At 33.7% G+C, this 14,222-nt stretch overlaps 1 protein-coding gene across 6 annotated transcripts in view; it reads right to left on the reverse strand.

Annotated features, from left to right (window-relative positions):
* Positions 1-14,222, reverse strand: part of LOC144971558 (E3 ubiquitin-protein ligase MYCBP2-like) — a 120,942-nt gene that overhangs the window by 52,702 nt on the left and 54,018 nt on the right. For all 6 annotated transcript variants that reach the window (XM_078912595.1, XM_078912593.1, XM_078912594.1 and 3 more), the window contains 14 exons: positions 13,362-13,556; positions 12,517-12,723; positions 11,264-11,401; positions 10,924-11,102; positions 10,466-10,605; positions 9,227-9,324; positions 8,464-8,706; positions 7,047-7,305; positions 6,528-6,646; positions 2,799-2,886; positions 2,367-2,595; positions 1,716-1,857; positions 1,170-1,361; positions 835-1,006 (listed from right to left, as the gene is read on the reverse strand). In XM_078912595.1, the coding sequence (XP_078768721.1) occupies positions 835-1,006; positions 1,170-1,361; positions 1,716-1,857; positions 2,367-2,595; positions 2,799-2,886; positions 6,528-6,646; positions 7,047-7,305; positions 8,464-8,706; positions 9,227-9,324; positions 10,466-10,605; positions 10,924-11,102; positions 11,264-11,401; positions 12,517-12,723; positions 13,362-13,556 (2,401 nt within the window). The remainder of the gene's footprint in view (positions 1-834; positions 1,007-1,169; positions 1,362-1,715; positions 1,858-2,366; positions 2,596-2,798; positions 2,887-6,527; positions 6,647-7,046; positions 7,306-8,463; positions 8,707-9,226; positions 9,325-10,465; positions 10,606-10,923; positions 11,103-11,263; positions 11,402-12,516; positions 12,724-13,361; positions 13,557-14,222) is intronic.

The raw sequence follows: 14,222 nt of genomic DNA on the forward strand, positions 1-14,222 counted from the left end.
GCACCAGCTCAATATGTCCCACAGATGTGAAGGGATAAATCAGGTGAAATTGCAGGCCACTCTACATAACTTTTTGATATTTTGCTCCCAAAGAAAATTCTATTTTAGTCTTGCTTCGTGATGCCAATACTGTGCTGCTTCTTGCACTTTGCAGAAAAGATCATCAACATGACACTGGATGGTCTGCAATTATTGTTTATGTCCTCCTATCTTCTTCGATATTTTTGATTGTTCTATTTAAGCAAATTATACATGATTTGTCTCGAATAACAGTGTTGCATTGCTATAGAGCTATAGCTCATTGTAAATCAGTAAAATAGATGCAGATTATCTGGTTGCCATGGTTTATTATAAGCTTGGGTGTGACTTCAACATTGCTTGAGGAAGAATAAATTGATAAATGCTTTGCACCCCTTTATACTCTTAAAAATAACGTCATGGAATCTGTTGAACGTTATTTGCTTTCATTACTAGTGAGCATGACTCGGGAGTGGCTCACTAATTTCAATTAAAAGCTGAATCGTTCGGTATTAATATTTGCTTCTCAAACTCTTACAAAGGATATGTGTATGAAAGCATGTGAACTTCCAAGCCTATTTTCAATCTGTTATTGTCAGAGAATTGAGCTTTTCGTAGGTATCTTATTTATTTCAAAAGACTTTTTGCTTGACAAGTTATCGCCAAAACGGACTTGTTAAGTTAATTTTGATGCTCAATATATAAATATCTGAGGGAAGAAAAAAAGACCCCAAAAAAATTAAACACTGAATGAGTGATAAATTTTATCTCATTATCTTTAAAACCCTATCTATCCAACTAAATGTTCATTCTAACCTGACTGTTGTCCATCAATAATAATGACAATGTTGTAGAATCCAACAGAGCCAGGGGTCCAAGTTGCTCTGTAAGACCCATCCTTGTTTGCTCTCACTAACATGTTCTCACTAGGACGTGGAATAGCAGGAGAAGCCAGCCGAAGCTCTTCAAATGAATAGTTTTCATAAGCCTGAGGAGACATGAATCATTTCAATTATATGTATCTTGACTCATAAAATTTGTTAACTTCTATTTTTTAAAGAAGCAAAATATATTGGAGAAAAAAATCATTGATAACAACTGATGATGAATAGACTTTTAAATCTGTTTGCTTCATAACAAAAGTCCTATACCTTCATCATTGTGATGGAATGGAATCTGTCCTTTTTCTCATTCATTGTTGGTTCATAAGGTGTCTCTAGTACAGGAGCTGGGTGCCCTCCATAGGTCATGTCACGAGCATCAGCAGAATGACGCAGCTTACGCATTTTTTTCAAGTCGTCACTAACATCTTGTTGATTTACAGGAATAGCACGAACCTCAATCTGGGGAAAGAAGGTTGGATGAACATCAGTAGCCATATTATAAACAGTGATCTTTATTTTGCATGAAGCATTCACAGTCTACAAATTGATGATCTCAGTGATGAATGGTCAATTCAAGTCATTCATAAAATCGACATCAATTACAATCCAATTATGAAGCACAGACTTGCTCAGATCAAGATATGCTTAATTCCATGGGGATCGTACTTGTAAATGGGAACAACTGTATAAATATATCTGTAATATATTTTGATGAGTTTCCATGACCTACACAAGAGGTCAATAAAAAACTTGACAGGACCTAAATTTCCAGGGCACAACAAAAATAGGGACTTAACTTTGAGCAATCCTTACCTTTAGGTTTGGTACATTGACTAGTTGACCATATTGGTCTCTCGTATAGACTGTGACCATTGTAGGCCAGCTACACTTGAGGTCATCTCTACATTTAATCTCACATTGCTTTGGGTCAAGGTAAGAATCAGGTTGGAGCCACCTAGTTAGAAAACGAAATAAAAAGATTCTTAAAGAAAGCAAAATCAATGAAAGTTTGAAATGTCAATGTAGGGAGGCAGGTTCTCACCTCTAAGTATATTTTATAATTTACAGTCTTGATAAGTTATTGTTTCTATAGATCATAAACCTTTTCCATTTGGATATTACCTTTCTTCTTCCACATTGTCAAGCAGCCATTTTTTATGAATGTAATTCTAAGTTTTGGTTGGCTAAAACTACAAAACATATTTGCATTCCTTCAGTAAAATTAACATCTCGTGGCTACGACACTATGACAGATTATGATTATAGCGAAACATACAGTACAAATTCAATATAGCAAATGGTCTTTAAACAATGAAATAGGGAAGGGGGGGGGGGGTGGGGGGTGAATCAATATTTGAAAGAACAATTTGACAATTCTCTTCTGCAAAATTTGATAGAGAACATCCACATGAAAAAGTCTGTTTAGCCAAAACGTGTTTTAATTGAATAAGACATAGCACATACCTAGCTAATCTACCACCACTGGTGCCTGGTGTACATAGCACAAAGTCTTTCAGGAAACTATGCTCATTTGACTGCCAGCAGAGTGGAAGGTTTCCCTCCAGGGCTTGACAGATGGTTGGAGGCTGGGACAAGGCAAATCCATTTTCAAGCAAACTAGAATGGTGCTTGAAAACCAAACGTGCACCCTCCTCAACCACGTCCAAGTCATCTTCTGTGTCCTCTAACACATCTGACATAGTAAGGTAATAAACAATACAAATATTAATATATAACAATATTTAAATTACAATGTCCTAATGTTACCCCAATAAAGCATCATTTTTAAATGATGAAAATTATATCTATATGTAAATACTGCTATGCATAATAACTTGTGCACTAAGAAACCTTAATCTTAACTTCTTATGCAAACTTCAAATAATGTTCATTTACCTGATGGTAACGCTATATCCTTTTTCATAAGAGCTGAACAACACATTCCTCCAAGAAAAGCCAATTCCCTCTCAAGTATCAAGATATTCTGAAAATAAATTTTAAAAATATGAGAAAGAGAAAAAAGATCTTTTTGTGATAAAACTACCCAAAAAAGAAAGGAAAAAAAAGCATGCTGATGTGACTAAAAAAACAAAGGAAGGCATTAAAAGGGAAACAGAAGTGCTGTGGTTTATTTTCTTGATAGATTTGGGAGTGAAGGTGAAATTATCTTCATTTCAATGAAGCTGTTGTTTGCATGAATGGAATTCCCGGAGGGTATTGGGGTTTTTCTCCTGACCTTTGGGGTTTTTAAGGCCAAATAATTCTAAAACAGAGAAATTGTACAACAGTTTCCATTTTAACAGATTAAATAACATCTTGAGGGTTGGAAGTCACCAGCTTTATAGTCAGTATTATATTTTTTTCTAAGAGGAGTAAGTCAGAGAGAAACATGAAATCCTTCCTCCATCATAGCGTATGGTCATCCAACAGTATGGCAATAATACAATAGATAATTAAAATTAAATCATAAAACATTGCTATATCTTTATATCATTTTATATAATAGCATGTAACAAATTTCTAAATTTTTACAATATCTATTTACTATTTCTTTTATACTACTATTATTCAAATTTGTAATGTTTTTTTTGTTTTGTTTTTTTCACAAAACCATTCATGCTTTTGATGTCTTTCATACCTGCAATTTATCTATACCATAATAACATCTTTATTACTCGAACATCAAAAAAAAATTTAAAAATTCCAGTTTTGAGACAAAGTATCATCATTGTCGACATCATCTTCACTATTATATTATTATTATTATTGGAAAAAAAACAGAATCACTGAAATGTGTTTTTAACCTGTTGAATAAGAACTATTATTCAACGATTGCATAATATTTTCACTCATTTTATTCTTTATTATTAACTTGCATTAACACCTTCTCACTAGCTAATGGTATTAAGTGGCTTGCAAAAAATAACTCATTTAATAAATCCAAATCCATAAAATATCATATAGTTATTATTATTATTAGTTATTGTTGTTACTGTTATCATTAGTTATTGTTGTTACTGTTATTATTAGTTATTGTTGTTACTGTTATTATTAGTTATTGTTGTTACTGTTATTATTATTATTATTATTACTACTACTATTATTATTGTTATTATTATTGTTATAGTTACAGTAAAATTACATTAAACCGAAAGAAGCTAAACCGAAAAATACCTTAAACCGAAAAGAATTTAATAAATTGTACTAGTTTCTTCATTATCTTTCTACTAATTCTTACGATGAACCGAAATACACTAAGAAGGACTTTCTTTAAACCGAAACAACTTGAGAGTACCTTCCCTTTTTCTCTCTCTATTTTTCTCAAAAAATTTGGGAAGGTGGCCACACATAATAATGCCTGGCGATATTAAAACAAAGAGCGTAAGTATATGATGAGGGTGATGGGTGGGGTGGGGGGTGGGCAAACACTTCAATCACTGCACTTGGGTTTGGCCAGCACCACTATCGAAGACTGGAAAAGGAAGACAACGGGTGACTGGCAGGTGAAAAATGAGGAAAGAGGGGGAGTTGGGGTGTAGAATCATGCAAGCGAGATGTTCTCGCTCGTGTGTTGATGCTTTGGAACTGACTGGATTTTCAACACGACAATAAGGAGGGGGGTGGTAGACAACTTACCATTGACATGCCATTTCATTTCCACTTTGATTAAATGTGTGTGTGAAAAGGGGGGGGGGGAGTTCTATGTAATTTGAACCTCATGGCTTTTCAACAAAAGAGGGGTGTGTAGTAGACAGCTTAGCATTGACACGCCTTTTCATTTCCATTTCACTTCACCTCTGAGTAGCTGCGCATCATTCATTATCAATTATCGCACAAGAACTTTCGATCTTATTTTAGCTTTACATTTTACTAAAAGAAAGCACTGTGCTTAAACGTTGGAGTTTAAAATCAAAATACTATGTGAAGTCGATGAAAAAAAGGTTGATCAAGACGGAGATATGTAAAATACGCGGCATCCCGAACTCAACTCTTTCAACAATTTTGAATTGAAAACGAAAACCCCCAAAAATAATTTTAAAACACACCAAAAAAAAATAAAAAATTATAATAATAAAATTGAAAAATAATAATTTTTAAAATGGTTACGAAGACGGCATTTATTCAACAACTACATTTAAGGGGAAACCCATGATCATACGATTAAATGAGCAGATTTCTTACATAGTTACTACCCTTGAAAAACATAAAAAAACAGGAACTTGCTTTAAACCAAAATGTCTTTAAACCGAAATGGTTTAGAAGGTCCCCAAAATTTCGGTTTTTCTGTATTATCATCATCATTATTGCTGTTGTTGCAGTTATTAATATTCTTGTTGTTATTGATGTTGATGTTGTTTTTATTGTTATTATCAAGTACCACTTTTTAAATAACTCAAAATGTGTTTTAAAAAAGCATTAATCTTATAATTGATTTTGACAGAATTGAAAGTAAATGTCAATATAGGATCTTTTGGAGTTTATTTGTTGTTTTTTTTTTAACTTTTACAGCACTTTCAACACTTTTAGGTCACTTCAGCTCTAATAAAAAGGAAGATGATATGAAAAAAGTTGAAGATCTGAAGTTAGTGCCTTTTTTTGACATTACCTAGAAGTCCCATCCAAGTCCAAGAAAAGGATCCACTCAAATGCTTACACAGTCGAAACTAAAAACTATTTTAGTACATGGAAAAGAGCTGATTTACAAAGAAAAAAATATCCTCTCTCAATAGAGAAACTATATATGTGGTTGCCTCACTCTCGGCAAAAGATCCCTGCCAGAACCAGGGGAAAAAAACAGCAACCTCAATCCAGAATAAAGACAGGAGCATTATGGAAAGGGAACAATTTATATAAGGAACAGAAGACACATGAAGAATGATCTATATATTAAAAAAATAAAAATCCCCCAAGTCATAGGGCCCATGATGTTTATCCCTGTAACTTCTTCTTCTTGTGGAAACCTCCAATATTGTCGAGGATCACTCCACAGTTTGTAGGGTTTTACATTGTAAACTTGTTAAAACTCTGCACATAATAGTAATAAAAAGTACATAGATTAAAATTGTTTTTAAAGTCACGATGTGAACTCCAGCAACCGTACTGTTAAAATAAAGACAGTTGCTACACTTTAGCTATTGAGATTTTATATAGCGCAATATCCACTAGATGTGCTCAAAGCGCTTTACAAGGGGTCCCTGACCAACAGCAACACGAAACATGTAGAACGAAACATGACGCCTGCTATGCGATATTACAATTTTTTCGGACAGAGACAATGCTGTTAACAGTCAGGTACTCATTTTACACCTGAGTATGGTGAGAGAATGTGAGTAAAGAGACTTTTCCAAGGACTCAACTATATGCCGAACAAGGCTTGAACCCAGGATCTTCCGATCCGCAAGCGAGTGTCATACCACAAGACCACAGCAGCACTTTAGCTATTGCAAAACCACTTAATGCCAGATCCAACTACCCAATCACTTTTAGATGGACATGGGTAAAAAAAATATAATTTTTTTTTAACGTTCGAATAAATTTCACATCCTTGTGAACGGAATGCTCTACCAACTGAGCTATCGGGCTCCCTATGGAAATAAGATTTGTTTTAAAATTTAAAGCTCTTACCTCTTCGGGTTTGATTCCACATTCATATCCAACTACCATACATTTGAATCCATAGAAAGATGCCTTTTCATCCTTAACATAATCAGTGGCACTCTCCAAGGAAAAGATCACACGATTCCCTGAAAAATAAAATGTAAAAGAAAAGAAACTATTTCATATACATCATTGTCCTATCACCAAGTGTTATGAAATACAAGTTTTAGAAGAGGGATGCTTCTCTCTTTCAATACTTTAAATTATAAATTATACAGCTTTATTTGTAACAACTGACTTTAAACACAAAAGCATTTTCATCAAATCGCGAGTGTCAAAATTACTGGATTGTGCTGTTACGTAATGTATATAATTTGAAATGACCTTGGGTCCTAGACAGAGAGGAGGAAGACAATGGCGTTCCTTCACCAACTTGAAATTCAAACAAGACGATGTGAGGGGGAAGGAAGAAAAAGAAGAAATGAGCAAAAGAACGTAATGTACTGATGATTGATTAAAAAGCCTCCCTTATCGCTGTTTTCTTACCAGGCATCAAGAATCCAGACTTGGGCCATTCAGTGTTCCCATGAAATTTTTTCAAGGCAGGCCAGTGTGCAGAGGAGGGATGTATTTCAACACCAGAGCTGACAGTTGCCTTACTGACACCGGAGTCATTCTTCATGTGATGATTGCTGTTGTGGGAGTATGGAGGGATATAGATTTGGAGAGTGTCCTCTGGCTGGCCTGTGGCACTTTGAGGATCAAATTCTAATATCATCCATCTCACTGATGAAGGGAATTCCACCTGAATTGGAAAGAAGTTACTTATCATTAAATGGAAAATAATTTTTTTTTTTTAATTGTAAGGTACTTACAGCATGGTGTCAACCATGATAAGCGCCATACAAATGTAGTCTTTTTATATTTCGAAAGCTTCAGATATGAAAAATAAACCAATGTTTGTAAATGCTAATGAAAAGCTAACATATTTACACCGAATCCGAAGACATCTCACATTTACGTACTGCTCCACAAATACAGGACTACAACCCCACTCCTCGATTCCTACTTTGGTGCTTTCCGATCAAAAGCAACTTAGAAGAATACATAATATGCATTTTCTTTTTGGCAGAATATTACTCAAATTATGTAACTCATTTTTCATGGGTTCCTTTTTGAGAAGAATTTCATTTGCAAATTTAGAGATTCTAGCAAGCAAGTAATGAAAATCATATATAAGAAAAGCTGGTGGATTGAAACACTAATAATCAAAACTAATGGAAGAATAATATGTTTGTGATTCAATAAATTGGATCATGAGAAAAAAGATGAAGTACAAATGCTGAGTGGTTCAATTGAGGAGTCTAAAAGCCTTCTCCAGATACTTGCTTAGTATGTGTTTAAAATGCGTCTTTCTCCCTTATAGTCACCTGGAACAACTACAAAAGACGTCATGGACAAGACCGAAGGGCTAGAGCTCAGGTGGTCGCTGGTTCGGATAAGTAAGTAAGTAAGTAAGTCTTACTCCCTTACATTATCATCCGATCAGAATGTATTAATACAGTGGCTATATTGATTTTTCGTTTTTCAAATAAAGCTGAAAACCACTATATATCATTGACAAAGCAATGGTCGTTTGTTTTCTAATGGAAATATGATAAAACAAATAATGTGGCATTTATGAAATTAAAATATCAATTTTGTTGGAGGTTTTTTAATGTTTAATTAATACTGCTCATTAATATAGTGGCTATATTGATATTTCGTTTTTTAAATAAAAGTTCAAATAAAGCTAAAAACCACTAAATATCATTGACAAAGCAATGGTCGTTTGTTTTTTTTAAAGTTACTGGAAATATGATAAAACAAATAATGTGGCATTTATTAAAATAAAATATCAATTTTGTTGGGTTATTTTTAATGTTTATATTTTTAAAAAGAGCTTTAACGTTTTCTTTCTCACCATATAGTTGGCAACAGTTGCCTGTTTGTATGGATGTTCACTCTCCACAACAGCATAGTGGTGACTAGTGGTTGTAGAATTAGCGCTATTGCTGCCACCATTACTGAAGTCTGTGTTTGATGAGGAAGAGGACATGTTGCTGCTGTCCATGCTGGCAGACATGGGCGTTGGTACCATAAACCTTGTCAGTCCTGATACTGCTGGTAAAATTTCCTGAACTAAGTACAGAATCTGAACAGCTCCCTGTAGAATTTGACGATAAGGAATAACTATTATAATAATCATTTTATTGAATACAGCCTCTAACTTGGTGTTATTGAGCATCCAATAATAAGAAAAAAATAAATAAAAGTATTCTCCAAACGTTATATAATCAACCACCAAAGCATGATGAGAATTTTCTTTTCTGTACAAAAGGTATAATAGAGATTAGGCCTTTCGCAATCTTACTTTCAAATTGCCTAAAACATTTATTTTTGTTTGATATGTTGAGCACAGCTTTCTATATATTACGAGAATGTGTTAAAACTGCACATAAATTATATTTCTTTTCTTCTCTGATATTTAATTATTCTAGGCCAACTTGTCCAATAATAAAAAAAATTTATAAAGCAATCAATACACAAAGACATAGTATTATCTAAGTCCAATTTCTTTCTATTCTATCAAGAATTTTGATAGTGATTGAAAAGATATTTTTTCAGATCATATCAAATCCGACATAAAAATGATTCAAAATCGAAGACATTTCACTGCACATTACCCTGGGGTCTTGTACAGCTACTGGGCCAACATAAGCCATCACAAGCGGCAACAGGAAGGATAAAAGATGGGAAGAGCCCAAAAGCTCTCTTGCTTGATCTGGTAGTCAAAGGAATAGAATCATAAAGAAGATGTATTAGTGGGTCACTGAAATCATTCTTTTCTCAAAAACAAAGAAAAATTAGACCAATTTTGTTTTCCATTCTTTTCTCTCTTTTTTTTTTAGAATCTGAGGTAGAATCAATTGACATATAGATATGTGACCTCCCTATAAAGCACAACTAAAACAAAAAATTGCGATGAGATTTACTCACACAGCCCAAACACTCTTGTGTCTTGATATGCTACAATAATTTGTTTATACAAAGATAAGGGAAGATAAAATATCTAACAATATTATATTTTGAAAATGACAAACTGTGCATTATGAGACCATTATTCTGGAGATATCTTTGACAATGACATACATTGCTTCTCATAGACTAGTCTTTAGATTAGCTGAAACATATAATTCAAGTCATTCTTCATGTGCCTATTGATATAAATGTTGCTACCTAAAATACAAGAAAAATCACAAACCAAACTTACTAGTTGATCACAGCGTGTACAAAGAATGACATGCAACACAGAAAGGTAACACAAAGTTTCAGAAGAAAAAAAAGCATGTTGACATCTGGTTTTTTTTTGTTTTTTTTTGTTTGTTGCTTTAGGTCTCTTCCAACACAATTGAGGTTATATGAGAGACCGCTGAAACAAAAAAACAAGCAATCTAACAAAAATAGTACAAATGTCAATCAAAATCATAACCTAAAGATATCATAAGCTAAATTATAAATAACCAAGAACAAACAGGCAGAGGATTTACAGGAAAAAAAATATCCCCTGTCAAAAATACAATCACAAACCAAAGAAGCAGGATAGGCTAGTAAAGAGAAGAAGAAACGACATCACTATCGGATCATTCACCCATGCGAACATCATAGGTATATGATTCAAGGGTGATGCTCCCATCCAACCACCCGCGACATCTGGTTTGATTCCCTTAAAAAAATAATAATAATAATAATACCAGCACAAGTAGTGTCATTCCAGTACAAGGAAAGAAAGTCTCATGATAGAGACGATGGATATCAGGGAATAGGACAGAAACCTTCCCCTTTGATTAAAATGAGTTAGCCCAACAAGTCACATTTCAACCATTCACATGAAAAGTCACAATATATATATATATATATCTCACCAGGCTGAGTATGTGACCGATACAGCAAGTCCGTGGCCATGTGACAGATGGCACCACTGATATCTATGGCGTTACGTCTGGCCAAAAGTTCCATCAGATTCCGGCAACTCTGGGACTGGATCTCCCCTTCTTGTGGTGTGCTGAAATAAAGAGGGTGAAAAACCCTTTCGCTAAATTCACTGTTGACTTTTGACATTGTTGTTTTGTTTAATAGTAGAAAAAAAAAAGAAAAAAAACTTCATTTACAACCATCTTCATGTATTCTAAATTAATATGTTAGACAATCATTTCAATGTTTCAGAAATAATAATAATAATAATAATAATAATATAATAATAACAACAATAATAATAATAATAATAATAATATAATAATAATAATAATAATAATATAATAATAACAACAATAATAATAATTAAAATAACGATGGTGATGATGATGATAGCATATATCTTTACCTGTAATAGAGTATCTGCGGAATTTGTCCTCTAATAATGTTGGTTCCATTGGTGCTTTGAATACATGATGAAAATGTGAAAACTGTTCCATCAGAACACCGTACTTTGGTGATACCGCTGTCACCATGAACTGTCCTCTGTCCATTGTTTTTTAACAAGATGGCATACTTCTGGTTGTCCTGTAATATATCGTACATATCAATAATGGACCGGGAAAAGCATTTATAAATAAGTAATTTCAAATCTATCTCATTAAGGCTGTAGTTTTGAGGCTTTAAAAAAATTCTGAGTTGTTTTTAGCTTTAAATAATTATGAAACTCTCGTCTCATTTATCCATACCTTCAAAGGCAGTGGTCTGTCAAACTTTATCTCAGCAATGTCATTCATGCAGTCTTCAGACAAAAGTGAGCCTTTAACTTTGACCATGTTAGTCCATGATTCACTCTTGCCTGCAATTTTCTGGCCCTCTGTACTTTCCTGATGGATAAAAACAAAAATCAAAACACTGTCACTGATTGCATAAACCATGAATGATTACTGATAATTATGGGAATTACTGGATTTTAAAAAAAAGTTATTTCAAGTCAGAACAAACTCTCAAATTGCTAGCTTCAAGATGTAGGCAATACTTCATAAATTTTTTGAGAAAAAAAATATAATGGCTCTTCCTATGAACTCTGTATTTACTTAATAAAAAATTATGAATTAAAAAAAAAAATCTGAATAATCAGAAAAGAAGACATTACACTTGTCACTGCCTATATACTACCTTGTGATAGCCATCTTCAAGTAATAGCCCACAAACTTGTGTAACAGAACGAGATTTTAATATTTAAAAAACACCCTTCTTATATCACACGTTTTCGTCTGAACTGTAATTTTTCACTGTGTATAAGACGAAGCTACATAATTCAATTTAAAAAATCCTGCAATAGAGATCAATTAAAGTCAAAATTTGGTTAATCATAAGGCATTTAAATGAAATCACTTATCTTGCAAGAGTAATTCACACATTCATACTAACTGCTTTACAAGAGACCACTTCAATCAGTTGTCCACCTGAACAAATTTCATATCTGTCAGACATATTGTCATGTTATGGGTGACGAAGGGCACGTTTGCACTCTGTCTCAAACTCCTGTGCATTTCACATTATAAAATCATTGCGGCCCCCACAATAAGACATTTCATAATCAGAGTTAAATATGATAGGCTATCAGTCAGGGAGGCATGGTTCTTTCGGTCTGAGGGGAGTGGGACATCTTTTTAAAATGTAGGAAATATTTTCTAAACAAAAGAATTTTTTTTTACTATTCAAAAAAAAATGAACGAAGAAGAAAACAGGTTAATTCTTATTCATTTTTAAAAACATAGCCAGAAATCATATTCATAAATTGCAATTTTTAATTTTCAATGCTAACCTCTTCCATCCCTCTCAAAGTCTTAGCCAAATAATCAACAATGACCAACACCCCTCACCAAAAAAAAAGTATATTCCAATCCTGTCAGCCATTGACTTTAGTGAAATAATAAACCAAAGACTTATCAAAGCATTATAAAGTTTGTACGCTGCATCTTCAATTCAATCTTACCTCTTCCTTGAGGACCTCAACGTCATATTCATAGACACCAGGTCCACCATAGATACAAATCCCTGCCATAACTATACCAGGTTTGTCAACAGAGAAAGCAATGCCATCTGGACTTCCCTTCCCTGTGTTCCATTGACAAGAGTTGCTGGTGCGCATGAATCGGTTCGGAGTGACAAGCATGGGGCGGGATGACACATTGATGTCCATCTGATTGGAGTGATATGAATCAAAACGAACAGTTATTTTCCCCAATTGACTACCCAGTTTTGCCTAGAAACACATTGATACAAAATATAATTCTTTTTGCATAAATATTTTCACATCTCTATCTTGGACTTCAGCTAAGAACACTACTTTGGCTATAGCTATCCTCAGCGAGATAATAGACCTTGATCAATAACTCAATCAACACCTATTGCAAGAGAATCCATTTGAACTGACTCTGACATTTGTCATATTGGCTAAGAGAACGATAAAAAATAATCCCAACTAATTAAGATGTCAGTTGTAAGTGTGAACTTTGTTGGTTTTTTGGGGTTTTTTTTTTACAATTGCAAACAATAAATTAGCAACATTGATTTGAGACCAACGTCAACCTTAGCTGTGAAAAAAAGTTCAATTATGAAGTTACACAATATAATGACCACATCCTCTGACAACTGAAGTAGGAAAATGTGTGAAAGAATTTCTGCAAAATAAAGGATATGTAAAACTATTGATTGTAATGTACTCATTCAAACCAGTATTACTTAGTTTAGTAAAGTAAAATTATGCTAAAACCAATTTTATATAATGAATGACATTAACATAAGATGTTTCAAAATACAATTGAATAATTCCCTTACTTCTAGGCCCATGGCAGATGCAGAAAGTTCTGCAACTATGGTGGTAAGGAGAGCACATGTGTTGGAAATGAGGCTGGAAGGAAAACAAGACTGTTCCTTATTCATCATCTGTCTGACAGGCACCGAAACAATCATCAACAGGCGATCGAGGACTTCTTTAAAGGTCATGTGAGAACCTGATGGTGCGTTATCCTCCTTTGCCCAAAACAAAATGAAAAAAAAAAAAGAAATGTAAAGTTAATCAAGATGATGACATGATCCTTTCATCACCCTATTTTCTGTCACATAGTATTGAATTTATGTATATATTGTCATTTTGTTGAGCTTTTTAGGTTTTTAATAATTTTATGACACTAGTTGTTTGTTTTTGTTTTTAAGGGTTTTACGGCGCTTGTAACACATAAAGGTCATATCAGCGCCAGTAAAAAGGAAGAAAATGGGATAGTAAAAAGTTCTAGAATTACAATTCAAGCACCCAAGAAAAGGTAAGACAGGGGAGTTGGTCCAAATAAGAAACGGCTAGAGATTCCAAGAGCAAACTATAAAAGTACTTAGTTTGAGATCACTAAAAGTCTCATCCAGATACAAGCACAGGTCCCCACTAAGAGGAATACACTCAAAAGTTTTAAAAATCATATATAAGATAAAGAAAACATAATACAGTGCATAACAGAGAGATGATTTACAAGGAAAAAAATATCATCTCTCAAAACTAACTATACATTTGACTGTTTCCCTCTCAACCAGGGCATCTGGCCAAGACCAGGAAAAAACCAAGTAATCTCATTCCAAGACAAAGACAGAAAGCAAGTTGGAAAACAGATATGGGGGGGATAGAAGACGCAGTAAGTACCTCCCTGC

Source organism: Berghia stephanieae, chromosome 4 (genome assembly GCF_034508935.2).
Source record: "Berghia stephanieae isolate SIO BIC M18660-M18661 chromosome 4, UCSD_Bste_1.3, whole genome shotgun sequence".
NCBI classification, from domain to species: Eukaryota; Metazoa; Mollusca; class Gastropoda; order Nudibranchia; family Aeolidiidae; genus Berghia; species Berghia stephanieae.